Consider the following 25,297-nt stretch of genomic DNA (forward strand, 5'->3'; position numbering starts at 1 on the left):
GGAGAATCTGACCAATTGTTTAAATCATCCCAATCTTGCTTATATATAAAAGGCTTCTTAAACAAAATAAACATTGTTAGTGACAGTTGCGTTTTGTTGTAAAGGGGAGGGCCAGAAATGGAGGGAGGAAGAGTAAACAAATGCAATCATAAAATTCAGTATATAGGGGCTGGGAAGGTGGCTCAGTAGTAGAGCGCTTGCTTTGCATGCATGAGGCTCTGGGTTCGAGTCCTCAGCATCACATAAGCAAAAACAAAAAAAGCCGGAAGTGGCGCTGTGGCTCAAGTGGTAGAGTGCTGCTAGCCTTGAGCTGAAGAGCTGAGGGACAGCACCCAGGCCCAGAGTTCAGGCCCCACAACCGGACCCCCCCAAAAAAAATTCAGTATATACTATGTGGAAAGTGAATTATACAATTTGTGGGCAGAGATATGAAGGGGAAAATAAAGGAAAGTGAAGGAAGGGGCATCCAGCGCAAAACAAATGTACTAATTACCTGACTTATGAAATGGTCCCCCTGTGTACACACCTCAATAATATCAATAAAATTATGTTCTAAAAAAAGATCAGATTGTAGAAGCTTAAGAGGGGAATAGTGAAAATTTCCAGCCCATTCTACATTTGCCCATTGTTATGAATGGAACTCATTTGTAACCCAACCTCTAATGTGATGACAGTAGAAGATGATGCTTTGCAAGAGTCAGTAGGTTATGAGCACTCATGAGTGGGATTAATGTTGTAAGAAAAGACACAGCTCAAGCTCCCTAACATCTCAAGCTTTCTAACATCTGAGGACAAGAAGATAATCTGTCAACCACAAGAAGTACCTCAATCCAGGAGGCATGGTGGCACATATTTGTAACCCCAGCACTTGGGAGCTCTCTAGAGACTGAGACAGGAGGATTATGAGTTCCAGGCTGGCCTATATACATAATACAACCCTGTCACCAAAAAAAGCCAAAACAAATTAAAAAGTATATGCGGGGGGAGGGGGGAGGGGAAGGTGGGTGGTAAGAGAAGAGTACTCTCAACCTGCATCTTAATCTTGGAATTCTCAAGGTCTAAAACTGAGAAATAAACATTTTGTTGTTGTTATTGTTGTTGTTTAAGCTACCCAGTTCACACTTTCTTAACATGTTCATGGGTGCAGCAGGGGACTTTCATGTTGGATTCAACATGAAGGAATACAGAAAAGAGAGAAGAGCCAAGGCCTTGGAGTTACCAGAATTGGACTCCTTAAGGAGGTTGATTTAATATGGACTAAAGAAGGAACTGGGTGTCCGATTCTGTAGGTATCCTCACTGATGATCAATCCAAAAAGTCTTAAATTTGTACAAAGTTGTGAGGTGTCCATGGCAGCTGTCAAGTCACGAAAGACTGGGGAGAACTACTATCTCACCTCTAATAAGCAACCCTCTCATCTCCAATATCACTCTTCCTGACCACGATGCTAGATTCCCCTAAGCAGAGCAGAAGAGATTATGTATGTCTAAGATTTGAAACTGAATGTTTCTACTGAAGCAAAATTATTTTGATTTGCTTTATTGGTTTGTTGTTGTTGTTCAGCAGGTTTTGTTGCTATTGTTTTGATTTTCTGTTTGCTTTATCTTCTGAGTGTGGCTTATTGCACTTACATGCTTCTTTTTACTTCCATCAATTTTCCTGTAAATAACAGAACTTCATTCTTCTTTATGGCTGAAAAATAATCCGCTGTGTATATACATAGCCACCTTGGCTGATTCTATAGTTTGGTTATTGTGAACTGTTATATTATAAACATGAGTGTACAAGTATCTAGCTGAATTCTGACCTGCATCCCTTTAACTATATATCTAGGGTCATACAATAGCTCTTTTTCTTTTTTGAGAGCCCTTAGTACTGATTTCCATAGAGGCTTTACTAATTTATATTCTCACCAACAGTGTAGCGAAGTTCCTTTCCCCCAACATTCTCACCAGCATTTGTTACTTCTTGCGTGGTTGTTTGAACTTGATTTCTTTCACTTAATATGATGGCCTCTAGGTCCATCTATTTCCCAAGCAACACTGAAATTTCATTACATCTGAGTCAGAGTGGCCATCACCAAGAGTACAAACAACAACAAAAACATGTAAAGACTTTGGTGAAAAGGAACCCTTATACCCTGTTGGTTGACCATCTGGTAAAACCACTCTGAAAATTAGTATGGGAATCTCTCACAAACTAAAAGTAGAACAGTCATACAATCCATTCATATATCTGAAGGAATGTAAGTCAAGATACAATAAAGGCATTTACACATGTATATCCATTGCAACATTATTTGCAAGCTATGAAAATAGCCCAATGTCCTACAATTGATGAAAGAATCAAGAAAATGTAGTATGCATACAATGGAGTATTGTCAAATCATAAAAATGAATGATTTGCTTATATGTGTATATAAATATACATATATTATATCTATATAATTATATAGATATAATTTACTTTAAGCAATTTTACTAAGCATGACAACAAATTATGATTGGAGAAGAAAAACATGACTGTATTAATATCCACCAAGTAGAATCTATTTAATGAAACTGGCTACACTAAAATATCTTATTTTGGAGGGGGAAAACTAGGAGAAAATGAGGGAGGGGGTGAAAGTTCAAAAAGAAATGTACTCACCAAGTTATCATGTCGAAAACGAATTTTACAACTTTGGTGGGGGGGGGTAAGATTGTAGTGGGGAGGTGGGGGGGAGGCTGGGAAGGGATGGGAAGGGGAAACAAAGGAGGAGGCTACAATGCTTGATAAGAAATGTACTCATTATCTTGCTCATGTAATTGTAACCGCTCTGTACTACAGTATTTTCACAATAAAAAAATAAAAAAAGAAATGTACTCACTACCTGACTTATGTAACATAACCCCTCTGTAAATCACCTTTACAATAAATAAAAACAATTTTGGATGATGGGAAAAACTATATTGGTATTCATAAACCATGAAAAGAACAAAATAAATAAATTCTGAAATGTAGGGATTGTAGAAGAGTTTTAAAAGAAAAAAATCATTCACATTTTGTTTTGTTATTCATGTTAAAATACAAGTTTCATATTTATTTTTCTTTTACCAAAAGAATCATTCTTAGGAATATCATTCTTGGATGTCAAGTTTTCAGTGCATTGTATTCAATGTGATTGACAAAAGTTACACCCTAAAAAATATCCATGCTGTGATTCTGAAATCAACATATGCATTTCCATCTACTTCCTTCCTTTGCTGTTATACATGACAACAAGTAGGTCATTATCCCACAATCATTTTGGATACTTTGTTATTTTTGCAATTTACATATGCTATTTTTGAAGTTGAGAAAAGTTAATTTTTTTAAAAGATGAACATTTTTCTTACTAAAAAGATGAACATTTTACTTACTGTTTTCCTCTCTATGCTTTAACCTATGTAAATTCAACACAGATACATGAAAGGTACCAATGAAGCCAGGTACAGGTGGCTCACACTTGTAATCCTACCTACCCAAGATGCTGAGAATGGTGGTTTGAAGGCAACAGGAAAATCCATGAGACTATTATCTTCAATTAAACACCAATCTTCAATTAACCACCACAAAGCTGGAAGAGCACTAGCCTTGAGCAGAAAGGCTCAGGGACAGCCCACAGGCTCTGATTTCAAGCCCCAGGATTGGTACACACATGCACGCGCATGCTCGCGCGTACACACACACACACACACACACACACACACACACACACACACACACTGATGAATGTTTTTTCTCCTTCTGTAAAAAGAAAATCTTTTGGGGGCCTACGTAAACTTTATTTCACAGTGTAGGCACAAGGCCCAAGCAAGCCCCCTTTGAACTTTAACTTTGCTTCTCAGTATTTGAATCCTGAGCGAAAACACAAGAATGCACACTGATAGAACAAAGTGTCCTCAAGAGTGGTGAGCTTCAAAAAGGTTGAAGGTCTTCCATGCTGATCCTCAGTCTTTTCAAATTTTTTTTCTTTTTTTTTATTGTGAAAATACCATACAGAGGGGTTACAATACCATGGGCAAGGTAATGAGTACATTTCTTAACAAGCATTGTTGCCTCCTTCTTTGTTTCCCCTTCCCATCCCTTCCCATCTTCCCCCCCCCAAAGTTGTAAAGTTTGTTTTCGACATAACGACTTGTACATCTCATTGTTGCAATGGGTCCACCTGTATCCCTAGTTAAATGATTTGTTTTTTCCCTTCCCCTCCACAAATTACACCAACATCAAATACAATGAAAGCAGGGGATGGGGAAGGGACATACAAAGCAACAAAGAAATTATCTTATAAATATGTTAGAAACAATGGCAAGAAAGAAAAACAGTCTTTTTAAATCTTGCTCCAAGTAACTACAGATCTCTCTTTACTCCTCAGATCCCCAACCAACACCTCCGTAAACTAAAAGCTGTAAGAATTCATTCCATTTTTGGCCAGAACCATCACCTTCCCCAAACAACTTCTTCTGTTAAATAAAAAAAAAGTTGGAAGTCATTGTTTTGGATTAAGTTCCAGTGAAAATGAAAGGTATGATGAAAGCAAAATGTTGAGAAACTATTTCAAAATGGACTTGTTGAGGGAACAGGACTTAAGCACATCTCAACTTGCTGCGGAGGAATGTGAACTTTGTCCATTTTCTTCCTTGACTAAGTTACCTGAAATGACTTGGAACTACTGGAAAATTACATTGTCCCCAGAGACACCAAATGTATATTGTTTATCAGACTCTTGTTTCTTTGGACATTTCCATTTGGTTTATTTTTGTCTTCTTTATCTTCTGTTGAGTCATGTAGCCCTGACATTCTTTTTCAACTTTAACAGGAATTTAACTCTTTAACAGTTTCAAGTGATGATAAGAATCATTTAGGAATTTTTGTCTACATAATCTTCCACTCCCAGCTCAAAGTCAAAACTTAACCACTCCTGCTACCAGTTTCAAATCATTAAGATTAAAATAAACTGTACCTTTTCTCCTTTTTGATACAAGGCTTTGCTATATAGCCCAAGCTGGCTTTGGGGTCCCAATTTCAAATGTTGGGATCACAGTATTGTGCCATCATGCCTCTCTTGAAACTGATCTGATCTTCTGAAAAATTGGAGATGAGAGAGATCACAGCCCAATTTCCTAAATAAGGACATTTCAACTTTCCTTACAACTTTTCCTCTGCTTTATACTCTTTACCCAAAATATATAACCTGAAATAGCCTGATGTTAACCTATCAGCAATTTTTGCAATTCTTTCTCTCTGTCTCTGTCTTAAAAGGAAAGTAATTTTGAAATTACCAAACATGAGATGCTATGCTAGAATTGATGGTGTCAGTATATATTTATAATTTATTTATTGGGCTGCAAATGTCTATGTATGCAGTCATATAAGTATGCAACTATATTACAACGCTCTCCATTGAGACAAACCAAAGTGTTACATTCTAAACCAAGGTTTATATGTATACATACATACATAGTGTTCCTAAAAAGACTGGCAACATTGATGGAGATATATGAGTGAAACAAAGGACAAGGTGGAGACCAATGTAACAGCGACATACACAAGACATGTTAGAAATGATCTGTTCAGCTTGAGGGGAGTGTTGGGGGAGGAGGGGAAGTAGGAGAAAAATGAGGGGAGGGGTACCAAGTTTGACTAGAAATGGATTTATTACCTTACTTGTGTAACTGTAACCCCTCTGTACATCACCTTGACAATAAAAACAATTAAAAAGAAAAAAATGAATCATTTAACCTTTCTCAACTGCACCACAGAATGTAGAAACCATTTGCTCAACTTTCTCCAGAAATAATCATTAGTGTCATTCCAGGTGTATTGAAAGAAGTTAATTTTTCTGTAGATGCTTGATAGTTAATAGATGTTGTGATGTTTCTTTTCAGGTTCTTGGGCTTGAACTCTGGGCCTGGGTGCTGTCCCTGAGCTTTTATGCCCAACACTAATGTTATATACACTTGAGCCCCAACTCCACTGCTTTTGAATCCTCAGGTCTTTGCCTCCTGAGTAGCTAGGATTGCAGGCATGAGCCACAGACTTGTGATAATTAATTTTATGTATCAGTCTGCCTGACTCTGAATGTTATTCCTTACTGTGTATGCAAAGGTGTTTCTATGCATCAGTCTGCCTGACTGAATGTTATTCCTTACTGTGTATGCAAAGGTGTTTCTGGAAAAAATGAGCATTTGGATTAGTGGACTAAGTAATGCATATAGCCTTCCCCAGTGTAGGTAAACAGTAATGCCATCTGCCTAGGGCCTAAACTGAACAAAAAGACAGAGGAAGGGGAGGTGGCACTGTGGCTCAAGCGGTAGAGCGCTTGCCTTGAGCTGAAGAGCACAGGGACAGCGCCCAAGCCCAGAGTTCAAGCCCCACGACCAACCAAAAAAAAAAAAAAAAAAAAAACAGACAGAGGAAGGGTAATTTACTCTGTGACTGACTGAGCTGACACTTAGATCCTCTCTTCTCCTCAGAACTAGTTCTCTACCTTTCTGATCTCTGGTTTGTAGATAACACACCACAAATTTTCTCAGCTTCCACAATGTTATATCAATACTGCATAATACATATCTTTCTAGACAAATATATGGATGATGCTTTGTGGAGAACCCTTACTAATGAATATTTCTTAAAGAGTTAGGAGTTTAATTCTCATCTAGAACCCTAGTTTAAAAAAGCCCAAGGGCAGCCATGTACCAATGGCTTACTCCTGCAATTGTGGCTACTCACGGGACTAAGTTCTGAGGACCACAATTCAAAGTCAGCCTGAGTAGGAAAGTCTATGAGACTTTTATCTCTAATTAATGATCAAAAATCTGGAAGTAGAGGTGTGGTTCAAATGGTAGAGTAGTAGCCTTGAGCCGAAAAGGTCAGGGACAGAACCTAGGCACTCAGTTCAAGCCCCAGGACAGGCAGAAAAGAAAACAAAAAGCCCATCTTCTTTGTTGTTATTGGGGTTTTTTTCCCCAGTCCTGGGGCTTGAACTCAGAGCCTGAGCTCTGTCCCTGAGCTTCTTTTGCTCAAGGATAGCACTCTACCATTTGAGCCCCACTTCCGGCTTTTTCTATTTATGTGGTATTGAGGATTTGAACCCAGGACTTCATGTATGCTAGGCAACCACTTAGCACTAAGCCATATTCACAGCCCTTTGAAGCCTTGGGTTCGATTCCTCAGTACCACATAAACAGAAAAAAACAGAAGTGGTGCTGTGGCTCAAGTGGTAGAGTCCTAGCCTTGAGCAAAAAGAAGCTCAGTGGCAGTGGGTTTAAACTCCATGACTTGCAAAAAAAAAAAAAACACAGTAAAAAGAATTAAGAATAGCAAAACAAATAATACAATAACTTGAAAGAGTTAAGAGTTTCTAACACATGGAATAGTGAGCTTTATAGAGATAAGATTAATTTAAAAATAACTTTCCAAATTACAAATGAATTCAATTCAAAATAACTTTAAGTGAAATTCTAGTGTACAAATTATTTTTTTCAGAAGCCGTTATAGTCTAATTAGAGAAATATTACTAAAATTCAGCTGTTGACCACTAGCTTTTAATAATTTTAAATATAAACTTGACAATGGGCTCATGCAGTCATTGTGAGTACATTTCTTATCAAGCATTGTAGCCTCCTCCTTTGTTTCCCCTTCCCATCCCTTCCTGCCCTCCTTCCCCCCCCCCCCCCCCCACTGCTCTTTTAACTTCACTTCTGGCTCAATGTTATTTAATGCCTACCATCAACTTTATACCAGAAAAAAAAGTTGACATTTTACAAATTTGCAACTTTCACCACTAGAGGGAGAGAAAACACCAATTAGTATCTGTTATCAAAGCCAACACAGGGTCCAGGTACTGTACTTGCCTTTTCCACCAGGTGTCAACCGAGAGGGGTTAAAGATTTTTTTTTTCACTTAAATATACAAATTCATAATTTTAAGCATGAGCATTTGAACTCGAAATAAATGGTTTGCCCTTTAATTTTCTATTTATACTACAGATGTATTGAGTCCAAGAGATTGAAGAATGTCTTGTCAACTAAATTCCAACTACAAAAATTTCAGTTTATTTTGAAATAAAGAAATCAGCAAGATCACTGAATTTAGTTTATTGTGATTCATAGGCTCAATTTCTCTAAGTACATTATGCAAAAAAATCTAAAATGCTTAAACATGGACAAATAAAAAGCTTTCAAAGTATTTTGATTGTGTATATACAGTTCCAGTTCTGTATTCTTATTTTCTATATTTCTTGTTTTCTATATCTTGCCAGTTGCTTGCCAGTAATCTGAGTTTAGGTCACTATGTTCTGAATTTCAGTGAGACAAAGGTTATTTCTTATTAAACAAAAACATTCAAAAGAAGAGTCGAAATGGAAATTAAGAATAAAACTTGGCAAAATGAAGTCTCATTTATTTAGCAAACCCCGCTTCTTAAAATCCATCGTGTGTTCATCACAAATTTCCAACAAAGACTTTTCCATATTTAGTAGACATTATGTCAGCTAAACCACCAACCATGTCATAGGGTCCCTTGGGGGGAGGGGAGACCTCTATTCTTAACTTCTATGGATGGAGTCAGGAGCCTTCATCATGCCAGAGCCTGCAAATCTAGCGTAGGTGGTGTCTTGAAAAAGGACTTTTCCTTCTGTGGAGGAAGTGGTTAAACCCACCCCCAAGTGTCATCAACCAAACTTGCTTTGTTTTTTTGTGGTTTTTATTTTTATTTTTTATGTTTTGTTTCTGGTGCTAAAAGATGAAGGAGAGGGCAGTGGAGGAGAAACACCGTCCCTGACCATTCAATAATACTGGATTATCTTCCCGACTCCTAAGGCCTGGCTTGAATTCGTTTCCACCCAGCCTACAAAGTACTGTGTTTATTTTGTATTTTGTTTTTGTTTTTGTTTTTCTCTTCCAAGCCAAGAATGCTGACTGTGAACAAGACTCCTTGCCTATCTCTTGATACATTTTCTTTTATTAAATTCTTCAGATTAGGTTGTGCCACCAGCGGCTGGCCCAACCGGTTTCTGCCCAGCACCAACCACCACCACCACCACCACCACCACCTCGGTTCACCCAGCACTTTTTCCTCCACCCATCCAAGACAGTTGGGCAAAAGCCTGCAGGCCGGGTAAGGCGTGCATGCAGACGTGCGTGCATGCAGACGTGCGTGCCCGCACGCTCGGAGCCGGTCCCTCTGCAGTTCATCCTTGGCTGGTTTCTCCTCGGCTCCTCGCCCAGACCCACCCCCATCCCCCCCTTCCCCCGGCACCATTCTCTCTGGCTATTACAGAGTGCTCGGTAAAGGGTCTTCCGATATCACGACGAGGCTTTACGGTAGCCGGCCCTACCAATCCGAGCCCACAATAAAGAGAAGTCGAGCCTCCCGACAGCGCCGTGTCTTCTCTCCCCCGAGCTCCACACCTACTGTACCCGGGAGCGAGCGAGCGAGCGAGCGAGCCAGCGAGCCAGCGAGTCGGGGAGCGAGCCTGGGGGAGCGCGCGAGCCGGGCGCGGGCGGGCACGCGCAGGGAGGGCGGACAGCAGCCGCGGCGTGCGCCTGCGCGCTGGGGTTGTTTTTCACAAAGCTGCTCTTAAAGTGAGCTGGCAGGCTCCAGCCGCCCGTCTTTGTAAGGAGACCACTGAGACGAGCAGGAGCGCGGAGCCGCGGCCGCCCTGCTGCTCTGACTTTTTAAGAAATCTCAATGAACTATTTGTAGGGAATCACTGATCCTGCCTGCGAGATTCTTTTCTTTTTGGGGGGGCACCCAGCAGCCCAGGCACCGATCAGTGCGAGGTGAAGATCACATTTTATATGCGATCTTGACTTTTTCCCCCCCTTTTTGTCTTACATTCTATTTTTATAGATTTTTGTTATAATCATGGTGCTGGGAAAGGTGAAGAGTTTGACAATAAGCTTTGACTGTCTTAATGACAGTAATGTCCCTGTGTACTCCAGCGGGGATACTGTCTCAGGAAGGGTGAATTTAGAAGTTACTGGGGAAATCAGAGTAAAATCGCTTAAAATCCATGCAAGAGGACATGCGAAAGTACGCTGGACGGAATCTAGAAACGCCGGCTCCAATACTGCCTATACCCAGAATTACACTGAAGAAGTGGAGTATTTCAACCATAAAGACATCCTCATTGGGCACGAAAGAGGTAAGTTTTTTTGGTAGAAGTCATTAGACACGTTTTCTTTAGAAAAGGACGTGTTCACCTCCTCCCCCCCTCTCCTAACGTGGCCGACTGCTACCAGAGCACAGCACTTTGGTGAAGGTTAGCAAAGTTGGGAAGATTGGGGCTCTCTTGACGTTCGTCGTGTGTTCAGCCGTAGTGCATGCAGGCATCTGCAAAGTGACGGCGGACTGCACCTCTGTGCCCGGCTTGCTCTGTGCCATAACTTGTAATGGCTTTGCACCTCACTTAAAAATTCAACTTAAATACAACCCGATCGGTTCACTTCATAGGCTGTTGAATGAAATGCTTAAAAAAAAAAACACGGCAGCCCAACAGCAGCTTTTATTTCCTTTTTATATTTACCACCTTGGGTCTAAATTTTATCTCCAGGGCAGACATGAGGTAACATTATTTTTTAAAAAGAAGTCTAATAGATGTGTTTGGTGGTTTTTTTTTTTTACACGTGCAAAAGACTTGATCATTGTTCTTTGATAAAGGACTGCTGTGGCTTATTTTGACATATGGTATCCAACACCCCACGTGTGTTTTCCCCTATTCTTTCCAATTCCTTTAAAAATGTACATGAAACATTCTTTATTTTAAAGGCTAGTCATCTGTCATTCTGGTAAGTGTTAGGGCAGTTTTAGCAGCCATTCAGGGTCCGTAATTTTCTTTCCTAGCATCGTGTCTAACTTTGGAACGTGCATTCAATGAAACCCATGGCAGTCAGATGGAATTGAAAAGTCTAAGGCACACGGGCTTTGGATTTTTGGTTACAAGACGAAAGATAAAGCGTTGTCAAAGGGAGAAGGGGTCCCGAGGTTTCCAATCTATTGTTTAAATGGCTACATTGTGAAAATATAGGAGACTCTAAGCTTGTTTTTCTAAGTTTCCACCCTTTGTTAGAAGCGGTTCAATCCTGTTTCGGACCAGTTCTGGGGGGTGGTGAGGAGGGGCGCTAGTTCTGCTCTCTGCAGATTGGTTACACGCGTCAGGTGGTGGCGATGACTTAATTCCTAGCCCAAGAAGAATATAATGTTAAAACTGGTTATGTAATTTGTGCTTCTCCTTTTTAGTGCAGTATTTAGTGCAGATGTCGACAGTTTTTCAGAAAGAATAGAGGTCGCTTTGCCTTTATTCTATTTGAAATGTCTATCTATGAGAAGTACTAATTCAACTAGGACAAGTGAGAAATGAAGGATGCTTGGAGCTACAGCATTACTGCATCATTTTTTGAAATATCAGGGAGGAAAATACTTCAGTAGATTGTCACTTACACAGAGGTACTTGGCATTCTGAAACGATTTCCAGTTCTTCTCTTCAAACATTAGCACAGATAGGAAACGTTCAGAGCCTAATGGCAATGCTGTTAATTGTTGGAAAGCATACAAATGAGTTTATGTTTGAGCCTCCAGAACCTTGCAGCCTTTTTGTTTTGTTTTAAGTAAAAGGGGTGGGAAGAAACAAAGGTGCTCATGAAGGAGTTCTGACTTGTAATGGTGGAAAAGTAGAACAATGAGTTACGGCCTAAACATAATCTCCTTCGTTGCACCATGATTTCCTGGTGAAAGAACCTAAGTGCCCTGCACACACACACGCACACCCCTCCACGAGATCGGCCCCCCAAAAACCCTGCAACGCGTGGATGAGCTCCTTCCTAAGGTTGGAATAGTTTCAATGACTTAGAAACTGGGAGCTCTCAAACTAGCCTGGTCGCCGAGGCCCCGCCCCGGGCGCCCGGCGACGGGCGGAGCTGGGTTTGTTAGCCTGTTGCTAAGGCGATGCCAGGCGCTGATTGGACTGGGCCGGGGCGGGTGGGGCGGGCGGGCGGGCTGGAGCTGGTCCGACCCGGCTTGGAACCGGCGTGCGCCGGTAAAGGTCCCTCCAGAGCTGCTGCCCCGCCCCTGCCCGCCTGCGGGGCCTGGGTCCTGGGGCGCGCACCCCTAGTCGCGCCAGGGACCCCCGGAAGGAACGGCTTCGGGTCTCCGATGCGTCGCACGCAGGGGCTCCTGCTAGTCTTTACAGGTGTCCAGTGCCCGTGGGCGCAACTTTAGTTAAAAACCCTGTTCCTGGTGAACTTGGGTGGGAAGGGTGCGCAAGACGCCTCCTTTGGGGCGGGAAGGGTGGGGAGATGACAGGATTCGGTGGTTTCTGTAGGTGCCGGGCCCCTCCCCGCCGAAAAAGCGCGTTTGCCAGCCTGCCCGGCTCCCCACGCCAGCTACCTTGAATTGACCTGAGGATGGAGGGATGGCCGGGGCCCGAGAAGGGAGAGGGGTTCAAATGTGGAGATCTTAGGTTGGGGGGGGGGCGCAGCAAGTATCTCGCCCTTCCTCCCGGGCCTTTTTTTCCTATCCTCCCCCGCCCCCACCCCTCAGACACCCCTTTTTATCCCTTGGCGGTGGCTGTAAAGGTGTCTGAGTGGCCCGAGCCAGATCGAACCGGTCACCGGCTGGGGCGGGGAAAGCGGAAGCGCGGCGGCCCCGCCCCCGCCTCCCGGCCCAGCAGGCTAGGCTGCGCGCAGGGCGCGAGCGCGAGCGCCGCGCGACGTATGCCGTATGTATAGCGGGGCGCGCGGGCGGCGGCGGCGGCGGCAGCGGCGGCGCGCGGGCGGGCCGGCTGGGATCTGCTCGCGCCGGTTTAGGCCGGTCCTCTCCTGCTCCAGTCTAGTTCTTGATTGACAGCCAGGCACTTGTTTACCACGGCGCGGCCGCGGCGGCTCGCCTCCGTGAGACTGCTGAGCTGGCACAAAAAAAAAAAAAAAAGCGAGACGGGAAGAAAGGCGAGGGGAGGGGAAGGCAAACTTTGGGCGCATTCGAGGGGTGCGGGTGGGGGAAGCCCCAACTCGGGAGGAGGCGGTGGGGTGGGGGTGGTCCCCGGGGCTGAGACACGCAGGACCCGGCTCTCCCGGATTCGTGGATGAAAGTCTGGACCCGGAGGCGCTCCCCCGCCTTGGGTGCTGGGGCGCATCCCGGGGTCGGTGCGCACTCAGGACTCGGGTGATGGAAAGCCAAATGGAGCCTCATGCTGAGGGTGTCTGCACCTGGAAAACCACCGAAGACATGGGTGCAGTTGTATTACCCAGTAGAAAGCTTGCCAGAGCCATTTTAATAACCCAGAGCCCTGCCACACAGTTTCGGTGACTGTATTTTCATGACACACACACACACACACAAAGCATTTGATCAAAAGAATATGGGTTATAAAATGAAGGGGCAAACCATCCCCCATCCCCCCCCCCTACACAGCAACTGAAAGCTACCCTTAATTAGATTTCATTAGTTCAAGGATGTGGAAGCAGCATACTTTTACATTTTAAACCCCATCCCTTGTAATTCACTGAAGTATACTTTGTATAAATGAGAAGTCTAGTTGTTGCTAGGATGGGCTGAGTATATGCTAGATCAATAAAAAAATATTTTTAGATATGAAACTTAAGCTCAAAAAAAAATCACTGTTCCTGTTTTTGTGTTAAACGACCAACATTTTTGGCGAGATTTCCTGGTGATTTTCGAATTGTGATCTGCACATTCTATTCAAGAATGTCAGTTCTTATTCCTCCCCTCCCCACCCCCTGCAAAAAAAAATGACCTAATTTGTACCTGAACGTTTTTCTTTTTTGTACATTACAGTCTTGATATGATTTTTAAGTAAATAGTAGCGGGTAAAACATGACATGATCAGAGACCTGAATGTTTCTCATAGAAGATATATTAGACCTGGTTAGCTATTGTTCTGGTCATTTTCCATTTTAAAAACCAGCCTGTGGGGAAATAGAGTACATTAATATACCCCCTCCCCATTTTACAGAGCAAGCAGGTGAAGAGTGAGGGTTTTTTTTTTTTTTGTTTTTGGTTTTTGGTTTTTTTTCAATATGAAGAAAGTGAAATTGGAATTAGATGCTAGTTTCTAATAGCACTCCAAAGCTTGTCACCTTCATCATTAAGAAACCATGTTAGAAGTTTGCCTTCCTGAGGTGTGGGGACATTTTATCACAATTTTTGGTTTTCTTTTTCCACTTTTCTAGATGATGAAAATTCTGAAGACGGCTTCAACACTATTCATTCAGGAAGGCATGAGTATGCATTCAGCTTTGAGCTTCCACAGACGTAAGTATATTAAGTAACTAAGCATTTTTCATAGAGATCCATAGTCAAAGACAGTCTTTTAAAAGTAAATATTCTAAATTTAAATATCTTTGATTTAAAAAAAACCCTTTTCATTATACAAAATTGCTAGAGGAAAACAAGATATTAAACAGAAGAAGCTATCTTTCATGTAGAGTGGCAAAATTATAGAAGGCTAGTTCAATTAATAGTTCTGTCCTAAATTCTATAAGGTTTGAAAACAAGAATATTTCATTACTATTGGTAGGAAGCACTAGTCAAGTAATATAAATTATATATTTTCATTTATCTTCAGAAAGGAGTACTTGGCAAGTCTCAGTGGTGTCCATTTGTAAAAACTGAGTTTTCTACCTGTGTTGCTAGTAGTAATCCTTACCAGTAAATTTAGAAAGGGAGGTGTCTGGCACTATTCTTGGAATCCTGTTCTTTAGATACAAATTCAGTAGCTTTTGTGCACCTGGGAAAGCCCCACAAGGTGTTATGTCCTACATTTAAAAGAGAACACCCATCAGAAACACCTTGGTGTAAACCTGGGGCTCTCCTACATTTTTAATAATGGGTTGTTGTAAGAAACTAAGCAAACTAATTTACATGATGACTATTAACAAATATTCAAACCGGTGCTTGTACTAATTGCTCAGGAGAATAAACCTTAAGCTACAGAATAATTTTTAATGTGCCATATAATATGTTTGTTCTAGACTTGAGTTGGTATTGTACACTGAGTTCATAAGTCATTTTATTGGCAAATCATATATTATTAATTTATCTGTAAGACAAAGTCATTTAATATAAACAAAAAAAACTAATATGTGGTGACAATGTAGAAGTGCTCCATTTTATTTCCTTGTACTATATAAATTAAAACTGAAAACTAAAAGGGATAAAATCATTTGTGAAATGCTAATGCTTCTACCAATTTAACCTATTACTCCATTTTGTAAATAACAGAATCTTGGAAATAACTGTAATGAAATTATAGAAAACAGACTACTTACTAAAATAAAAGTTTCTAGGAGTAATCCGAAAATCTGACCAACTTCAAAAACAATCCTAATTTCTTTTAAGATAGGTCAATGAGAATATTTTTTTTCTTTTTCGCCCTTAGAAAGTAAACTTTGAAAACACAGCCAAAAGAGAATTCAAATATGAGTAAACTGGAAAATATAAAATCAATTTCAGTGGATTATGGAAGTTTTGCAACTAATATTGACTGTTCTAAATTTTTCTGGACTTGAATTAGTTGCTATGAAAAGAAGTAATGATTAGTAGCTAAGAAGTGAACTGCAATAGGGAATTTAGTCTGAATATTTGACCACTGTATATTTTTCCCAATAGAAGTATTAAAGCCATTCTATTTTCTTTTTCCAGAGCTGGGGATTGAACCCATAGCTTCATACTTGATAGACATGTGCTGTACCACTGAGCTGCCCTTTAACTTTCTAAAATTTTGTTCTTACCAAGAATTGTTAATTACATACACTTCCATAATTTTGCCACTATCATTAAAAGTAGCCTCTTTTTAGTTTAAAGGAATTGTATTCTTCTAGCTTTTTAAAGCAAAATTTTCTATAACATTTAACTGTTACCTCTTACCAACTATTATTTGGAAATAAAAGCTTTTTTTCCCCACTGACTTATCCCTTTGGAAAAATTTTAAAGTGTTACGTTTTGATACCTGATTGGTATATATACAGTACAATATATTAATACTTTTATATATTCTGAACTACTGTATGATTTTTGAAAGAGGTATAAGATTAATAAATTCATCTTTATATTCTACACAGACCACTTGCTACCTCATTCGAAGGCCGACATGGCAGTGTGCGCTATTGGGTGAAAGCCGAATTGCACAGGCCTTGGCTTCTACCAGTAAAATTAAAGAAGGAATTTACAGTCTTTGAGCATATAGATATCAACACTCCTTCATTACTGGTAAGAATTGACTGAATTCTTCATTCTTTGGTTTTGGAATATAAAGAATAAACTATGAAATCTTCGTACCTTTAAAATACTTTTTTTAATTCCATAAAAATAATACAGTAAAGAGCACACAAGTTAATGAAGAATATGCTCATATTTTTTATATAAAACTAATTTTAAATTTAAAAGTAAAACCAGTATGTGGTATGCAATAGCACTTCCTCAGAAAATATCAATAACAGCAACAACAAAAAATTTCTGTTCCTTAGATTTTTTTTTTTTGTGGAAAAGGAACAGTAGTATCACTGATTATAAGACATTTTCATTTAATTGAAAATGCCAGCCTAAAATTTGTACTACATTGCATTATTCCAACTAGGGATAGTTGTCAAATGATGGGGAATCATCACTTTCCTGAAAAGTCTTAATCCCTTTGTAAAATCAATCTTTGTAAATTGTTTTGTGAGACTGATATTTTGCTTTATATGATTTAAACAAATGGTAACATCTTTAAAGCGAATGAGAATTATAAAGAGTTTCATATATAAAGATATGAATAGCTGTATCTATTTATGGGTTTTTTCATTCTCAAAGATGTTAACATTTGGGATTCTGACCAAGTTATTTTCTGTACTGCCTTTCCTTAATGCAGTTTAAATGGAACTTGGAAAGGGTTTTTTTTTTTTAATTTGATTGTTTCTATTTTAATTACTGTATATGTAAATAGTGTGTTCAAACTATATCTGTAGGTTAGGGTGTCAAGCCTTTGTTTTTTTTGTTTTATTTTTCTTTAGTGAATAGAAATGTATATGAAGGTAAAAGTGGTAAGATTCAAAAGTCATTGGTTAAGAAAAAGTTTAGGTACAAGTGGGAAAAACAATTCTCTTAATCATAAATTCTCTTAATAACTTAAGATTGTATTTTACAATATTGTGTATTTTTCCGGTTCACGCATTGATCTTTTTCTCAAATTTTATTTCTTGCAGTCACCCCAAGCAGGCACAAAAGAAAAGACTCTCTGTTGCTGGTTCTGTACCTCAGGCCCAATATCCTTAAGTGCCAAAATTGAAAGGAAGGGCTATACCCCAGGTATGTTTGAAATCAATCCCCACAGAAAAGAAGTACCACATGTATAAACACGATTCAGTATTCTTTGGTAAAATAACATGAATTGTGCTAATCTATTTTCTCTTCCTAAATTGGAGTGTGGTCTCCATTTTCGTATAGCTATTATAAATTAGTGAGTCATTTTTATGACTCTTAATGACTTGTTTTCTCCTAGGATCCATGTAACTAATTGAACTTTGTAATGTTAAGAATCTACCATGTAATTTGGTGCGATTGGGAGGGTGGGTAGGGGGGTTGTTTTTGTTATTGTTGTCGGTTTTTTATTTTAAATACTAAGCACAGCTTTTCTTTCCCTCCCTAGGTGAATCAATTCAGATATTTGCTGAGATTGAGAATTGCTCTTCCCGAATGGTGGTGCCAAAGGCAGCCATTTACCAAACACAGGCCTTCTATGCCAAAGGGAAAATGAAGGAAGTCAAACAGCTTGTGGCTAACTTGCGTGGGGAATCTTTATCATCTGGAAAGACAGAAACATGGAATGGCAAGTTGCTGAAAATTCCACCAGTTTCACCCTCTATTCTGGATTGTAGTATAATCCGTGTGGAATATTCACTAATGGTATGTATAGATTTTAAGTTTTTCGTTCTTGTCCTAAAGTCATGAGGGTGTGATTTAGTCTTACATCTAGAGGTTGATTTTTGTATTCTACATGTAGTGGTAGATACAAATATGTAGGAGTCAATAATTTCATGTACAGGATTGGACATGAAAGTTTTCATGTGTATAAAAATTTGAGTGGTGACCTCAGATCACATGAACATTGGGTAATTTGGTTTTAAAAATAAAATTGTACTTGAATTTCTAACCCAGTGTCTCTCTTCACAATTTCAGGTATATGTGGATATTCCTGGAGCTATGGATTTATTTCTTAATTTGCCTCTTGTCATTGGTACCATTCCTCTCCATCCATTCGGTAGCAGAACCTCCAGTGTAAGCAGTCAGTGTAGCATGAACATGAACTGGCTTGGGTTATCCTTACCTGAAAGACCTGAAGGTAATTTGATAATATATAACATTATATTTATATTAAGAACTTTGCAAGCGCTTTTGATGTTTTATGGCCCTAGATAGTTTTGTCCCTAAAGAGAATAGCTATGTCCCAATGTTAAATTAAGATCATGTCTCCTTTGTTTTGATCACCAATTACTATTTTATGTTGACATTCCTTTTTAATACCTATTATTCTGTGTATTTTGACATGCATAAGAACGTGCTGTTCGAATTGCGTGTATCTTTTTCCTTCAGCACCACCAAGCTACGCAGAAGTGGTGACAGAGGAACAAAGACGAAATAATTTGGCACCAGTGAGTGCTTGTGATGACTTTGAGAGAGCACTTCAAGGACCACTGTTTGCATATATCCAGGAGTTCCGGTTCTTGCCTCCTCCTCTTTATTCAGAGGTAAGCACCAACTCAAGTGTGAAATATACTGGATCTTTTAGGAAACAGCATTCCAGACTTCTTAAACACACAGTTACATATTAAGCCAGGAGAATTGGTATATACATGTAATCCCAGCACTTAGGAAGCTGAAGAGGACTGAGTTTGAAGACAGCCTGAGCTATGTAGCAAGACTTTTATGGCCAAATCCAAAAGAAAAAAATAGTCACAACTGGACTGTCATACTAATATAATAATTTAGAACATCAGATTAAAAGTTAGGGTTATCAAACTTACTAAGTTTGAGATAGAAGTAAAAGCACTGATTTATTATTGGGGATGTAAGATAATGTTCTAACCGCAGGCTAAATCATTTTGCATCTTTGAAAGAACAATTATTTTCAACTGGCTATGGAAAAGGCTGGCTGTTGCAAGCATTGGCTAAATAGCTAGAATTATCTTACTCATGATCCTTTTCCAATTCTTGCATATTTTAACATTCTTAGTCATAGGGAAAAATAGAGTATTTCCACATAACTTCATAAACAACAGGAACAACTGCTGAAACTATTCTTATTCATCTCAGCTAAGCACATAAGGTGAATAACCTTGGTATATACTTGGGAAAAGAAGCTTACAGGACAGTAGAACAATGAACCTAGAAGCAACACACTACATGATGTCAGCACATACCTCACTTGAGAAGCAGCTTGCTTATTGTACCTGGGAATGAGTGAGGCTTCTCTGAGAAGCTCATTATTAACACTGAATCTTGAAGATTGGTCCTCCAAAGGTGGAATCATCCAGACAGGTAGAACAGCATAGGTAAAAGCAAGGAGGGAGTAGAACTGATCAACAAATTCAGGATTTTTTACAATGACTAGAACATGTAGTAGGGTATGGAAGTTAACTTTAGAGAAATGTTTTATAAATCATCAGAATTAGCTTGTTCTTTTGGTTACTGTAATTTCTATCACTTTTTTTTTTTTTTACAATATTTCATTTCATGCTCTCTAGTTAAGCAAAAAGAAAAGATGATTGTTATTTCTCTTCAACAAATTGCTCTTTTGTAGTTCAGGGAGTGGTTCTAGGGTTGAAAATAGGGCTTGACCCACTTCCTTAGCCCTTTTTGCTTTGGTTATTTTTCAGACAGAATCTTACTTACGTTTTGGGCCTAGGGTTGGCTTCACAAGTGATCTTCCAACCTTTACCTCCTAAGGAGCTAGGATTACAGATGTGCCTCACAAAGTCTTGTTCTTTGAGTACACATCTTGATAACATTTTTGGTAGAGCATTCCTTCACCTTCACCTCCACCTCCCAAATATCTGAGATTTACAGGCATTTACCAACACACCTGGATACAGTCTTTTCTTAAATATATAATTGGAACAATCAGTTATCCTTTGGGTATTATAATGTGAAAATCCTCTTCATTGCTCTTCATTTCAGAATCTGTTCTTGAAGTTTTTTGAGTAGATATTTTCTCTATCCAGTTCATAAAAAAGCTATTATGTGCTAAATATGTCTGCTACTTGTTACAGATTTGTTACTACATTTTTGTCTCACTTATTAAGTCCCTCATTTCTGATGTGAGGATTCCTGGCTAACCAGGGGTCCGTTAAAAAAAACAATGACAATCTCGACCTACATAACCCACTTTTTAACATCTTTGTCATGAAATTCTGCCTTCTTTCAAAATGAACTTATCCCTCAAATAGGTTCAAGGTGTGATTTAAATATAGGGGTTTTTGTTTTGTTCTGTTTTGGGCCCTTTTTCCTTCAGAAATCTTTTTTACCTAAAATTTCTGAGGCACTTTCCTACATTTTAATGCAAGTGAATGGGTCTAATCCAAAAACTGTTATAGTAAAATACATTAAACCCACCCATCTGCTCTTCTGTGCCCTTTCTACTCCTCCTTGAGAATTAACTGAAATACTAAGAAAGCATATGAAAGTCACTATGGCCTAATGGAATCTCAGGGCTCTTAAGCATTATGGTTGCCCTCCCATACAGACTGTATCTTACAGGGCACTTTCTTCCATTATCCCTTTTTTCTTGTTCACTTGTTATTATAAAGGTGATATACAGAGGGATTATAGTCACATAAATCAGGTAATGAAGTACATTTCTTTTTGGGCAATAATCACCCCGTCCTTCACTCCCAGAGCATTTTTTATTTTCACAATTTCATTATTCCTAAAGCCTTGAGAAGAGATGAATTGGCTTTTTATATACAAGACAATAAAAGGATTTTACAAAGGGATATTGTTGCTTTGAAGATACCCGTATTTGGTGTTTGAGTTTTAAGAGCTACTAAAAGCAGAAAGAAAATACCTTTCCAATGAAGACTTAATCAGTAATTTATCCAGTTCTTAACCTAGTTGTTGAATACCAAGGACCTTATGCGTAATGACATCTCCACGTCGCATTTCAAACATGAAAAGGAATAATGTATAATTTGCTAACAGTTGGTGTGTCAATGTGTGCTTTCTGATTACATATTTTGTTACTTTTCTTGACCAGTGCTTACCATTGATGGTTTGCTGATTATCATCAGATAATCTTGCCAATTTTCTCTCTTTTGTTCTAGATTGATCCAAATCCTGATCAGTCTTCTGAGGACAGACCATCCTGCCCCTCTCGTTGAAGGAATACTTGGTTGAATCAAGTTGATGTGGGTTCCGAACTGTATCTCTTCCGGCTGAGGACAGAGGAGTATCTTGGAGACACGTTTTCAGAGGAAGTGGAATTGCTTTTGCCCAGAGAAATGGCAAATACATGAAACAGCCAGTGGTCATGCTTTAGAAGCCTCCAGCAACCTTCTGGGACTGCTCCAACATGCTTGAAGATCTAAGCTTTTTTCCTTTAAAACTGGCACATACCAAGAGCAGTCTTAGCCTATGGTCATTCGTGTCACGTGTCAAGACACCACGTTGTAAAGAAGGATGAGTTCCTTCTTTTGATTTGAAAGTTTGCACATGCTCAATGCTTACATTGTGCAGTTCCATGTCACTACAGCTTTTTTTTTCCATTTATGCCAGACTCTTGATACTCTTTTAACACTTGTTTGTGTTCAGCACAACAAGGAACAAAAGAAAGCTTTGAAAAACTCTTACATGAAAAAGACGCACTGACATTTTTTTTTAATTTAATATAGCCTGGACTTTACCTGCGTATGCACATGCTCAGAATTGTCCTACTAGGCTGACCATATATCACCTCTTCAGCTTGGATCCTATTGTGGATTTATTTACAAACATCAAATGCCTTCAAGCCAATCTTTTTTGCTGTATGTTTTGCAGCCTACTGTAGTAGATTCGCAACAGATGTGGTGGGGGGGGAGGAAAAAGATAAAGAGGAGGAAGCTAATACAAGACTGTCAAGATTGTATACCTTCTTGGTTTCTTTTGAGAATTTGTTGCCTTTCTACTATTACAGCAAAGCAGCATTTGTTACTGACTGCCTAAAATCACTTAATCTCAGGTGAACGCATCACTTGCCAAACTGTTGGAATGCTATTTGTGTTTTGTTGCACTGTTATTTTTCTGTTGTTATTGTTGTTGTTGTTTATTTGGTTGGCTTTTTCAGAGAGGGAAATTTGGAAACGGGACATACACAAAAGTGATAATACACCCACATCCCCTTTTTATCATTGCATACAAGATGAAACTAGCAGAATTAAGAGTGAAGTAGAGAAAGACAGTAGGGCAGGCACCAGCAAAGAGTTCAGGGCTTTTGCTCTTAGGAATTATTTTTATTATTTTAAAATAATGGAAGCTTTCCAGTCACTGGGGAAAGGAGGGAAAAGTTCATTTATTTTTATACAGAGTTACTTAATTACCTCCAAAACACACATGTTGAAAATCATTTTTGCTGATGCTGAGTATTTTAATGAGCAGGAATATAATTATGATTGTGATTAGAGAATCTTTCATACATCTGTCATCCTGTTAATGCTTGACAGAGTATGAAAACCCAAGTTTATTACAAAAGCACTAACTTGACTATTCCAAATAATAGAATGGTTGCTAGAATAATAGCTTGTACATGTGTGTGTGCGTGCGTGCGTGTGTGTGTGTGTATGTGTAAGAGAAAGGGAGAGGGCTTTTCTTACTGAATTTTTTCCATTAAACAATTTGCTAAACATGAGCAGTCACTCGAGTATCTATAGGTAAATTATTTTTAAGATAATTTATAGTTGAATCATAACTATACCAGCATTTATGATAATATTAAAACTACATCTTCCAAAGTACTGAGTATACCGATGTATTTTTAGAAGGAGCTCAGCTTCAGATTGTCAGGCTCTTCATGACAATCGGCATTTCTGATGATGCAACATATGTGTGAAATGGATGTCACATCTATCTTGCCCTTTAACCCCATAGTTAATAAGGTGGCTGAAAATAATAACTCTGGCTTGGTGCTTGACCTGGTTAATACTGTCTTAAAGCTTCACACAAAATAGGCTTTTCCATAAGTGGCCTTTAAGAAAACATGGAAGACAATTCATGTTTGAAATAATGCTGACAGGGTGAAGAAAGCCCAGTGTAAAAATGAATCGCGTTTTAAGTGATTCAGTTAAAGGGTTTAGGCTCCCGTAGCAAAATAATACTAGATAACAAGAAAATGGGGGTGAAGTATTTTTTTACTGTTGTTAAATCATTTTGTGAATGTCCCCCTCAAAAGAAGCTGATGGAATACTTGGCATAAAGGGCATTTGGTGGTTTTATTTTTGTTGGGGAGGGGAGATTGTCAGAAAAATACCTTTTCTTTACTCTTATGTCTGACTAGGGAACAATTGTTGATATGCATAGCATTGGAATACATATTACCATATTCTCTTAAAAATAACACATAAAGCAAGAATGACCAATATTCTACTAATTGGCACTGGGTCACAAAAGTGTGATAAAAAATTAATTTGTAAAACTTTATTAAATAAAGTTTTGTTTTCCATTCAAGTATTTCTTTACTCTTATTTAGAAGCATTACTTTTTTTCTAAATATTGGTCAATTCCTGAAGTAAGATGTGAGGTTCACAGTTGTATTCCAGTATTCAAGATAGATTCCTGATTTTTCAATTAGGAAAAGTAAAATCCAAAATGTTAGCAAAACAAAGTGCAATATTAAGTGTTTGCTTTATAGATTATATTCTATGGCTGTTTGTAATTTCTCTCTCTTTTTTTTTATTTGGTGCTGAATATGTCCTTGTAGGCTCTGTTTTAAGAAAACTATGTGGGAAACGATTTAATTTTTCCTATTGCTCTTCCTTGTGGAAAATAAAGTTTTTTTTTCTTTTTTTGTATAATTGTTGGAAGAATTATTTGAATCCCAATATTAATAACGCACAACAATACAAGTAAAGCCATGTCATTCTGACTAGTAATGGTTTTTTAATTTATTACTAAGGAAAGTTATTGAGGTCTTGAAGGAATTTTCAGTTGTAGTTATTGTTTTACTTAGTAATTCCCGAAGTTATAGGCAATGTAAGTTAGATAGACCTGTAAGTTAGATGTGTATAAATCTAAGACTTAAACACAAGCCAGACTTAAATGGATAATTTGACATACCAATTTCTTAGCACTATCATAAGTGTAAGTTGCAAAATGTCAAGAAGGCATACTTTTTTTTTTTGCTTCTCAAGACTGCAGTTCTACAGTTGAAACAAACCTCTAGTTCCAAGAAATCATACATTCTGTTACACTGAAAAACAGTTTTTCTGAGTTTTAAAAGTAGCAGTAAATACTTATCAAAGATTATCTGAGTTATACAGTGCTTAGTCATCTAAAATTCTTGTAGTCATCTTTAGAAAATCTTTTGAGTGTTCATACATGCATATGTGGTTGTCCAGTACTTTATGGGCCTTTCCAGGATTCTCTAATAACCTTCTGAAATGTATGTTAACACAACATTTTGTATACATCTAGTTAGCTTTAGGGAAGTGTTGTCAACCTTGTTCACACAGGGCTAAATCAAGGAATAGTGGTGACAGTGGAAAAAGGAATTACTAGATGAGAAGGAAACACAGCTTCCTCATTGGATTAACTAGATGGGGCACTGAATAAGCTATGCAAGATGATAATCCTCATGGGAAAAGGTGAAAAGAAGCTATCCAAGATCTGTTTCACTGATTATGTGCAAGTTTGTACACCATTTAAGGACTGAATATTCACTATCAGCAACAACATTGGAAATTCAGAATACTGTTGGGTTGACTGTGGATCAAACATGCTGAGCAAGCACTCTCATTGACCTAACTAAATGGTTGTCATGTTATTTATTTCTGACACAAGATCACACTGTGTAAACTAGGTTTACCTCACACTGACAATGCTGCCTCAGCCTCTCCAGTGCTGAGATTCCAAGGGTTTGTTGCCACGCATGGTTTTACAGTTTTTCTTTATATGTTTGCTTGTGTGCTGTTCTGGGGCTTAAACTAGGATCTGACCACTGTCCCTGAACATTTTTTGCTCAAGGCTAGCCCTCTACCCCTTGAACCACAGCTCCATTTCTAGCTTTTTGGTGGTTAATTCTACATAAGTGTCT

The 25,297-nt window shown here is 38.8% G+C and overlaps 1 protein-coding gene across 3 annotated transcripts; it reads left to right on the forward strand.

The window, feature by feature from the left end:
- Positions 1 to 9,614: 9,614 nt before the first annotated feature.
- Arrdc3 (arrestin domain containing 3) lies at positions 9,615 to 24,059 on the forward strand. 3 transcript variants are annotated; one of them, XM_070031099.1, is made up of 8 exons: positions 9,615 to 10,171; positions 14,214 to 14,295; positions 16,104 to 16,251; positions 17,226 to 17,328; positions 17,669 to 17,925; positions 18,199 to 18,361; positions 18,613 to 18,767; positions 21,339 to 24,059. In XM_070031099.1, the coding sequence occupies exons 1-8, from the start codon at positions 9,892 to 9,894 to the stop codon at positions 21,393 to 21,395; spliced, it is 1,245 nt and encodes a 414-aa protein (XP_069887200.1). In that variant the 5' UTR covers positions 9,615 to 9,891; the 3' UTR covers positions 21,396 to 24,059. The 3 variants fall into 3 exon arrangements, with proteins under 3 accessions (XP_069887200.1, XP_069887201.1, XP_069887202.1); XM_070031100.1 differs by lacking the exon at positions 21,339 to 24,059 and having other exon boundaries at positions 18,575 to 18,737; XM_070031101.1 differs by lacking the exons at positions 9,615 to 10,171; positions 16,104 to 16,251 and having other exon boundaries at positions 14,212 to 14,295.
- Positions 24,060 to 25,297: the final 1,238 nt, after the last annotated feature.

Source organism: Dipodomys merriami, unplaced genomic scaffold (assembly GCF_024711535.1).
Source record: "Dipodomys merriami isolate MVZ:Mamm:240054 unplaced genomic scaffold, mDipMer1.0.p SCAF_20, whole genome shotgun sequence".
In the NCBI taxonomy this organism is placed as follows: Eukaryota; Metazoa; Chordata; class Mammalia; order Rodentia; family Heteromyidae; genus Dipodomys; species Dipodomys merriami.

What these genes read in the sequence shown, in the direction of transcription:
- Arrdc3 (XM_070031099.1), top strand. Translation starts at nt 9,892, where the DNA reads ATGGTGCTGGGAAAGGTGAAGAGTTTGACAATAAGCTTTGACTGTCTT. An exon ending in AGCTTTGAGCTTCCACAGAC is followed by an intron (nt 14,296 to 16,103) that starts GTAAGTATATTA and finishes TATTCTACACAG; the next exon opens with ACCACTTGCTACCTCATTCG. An exon ending in TCAACACTCCTTCATTACTG is followed by an intron (nt 16,252 to 17,225) that starts GTAAGAATTGAC and finishes TATTTCTTGCAG; the next exon opens with TCACCCCAAGCAGGCACAAA.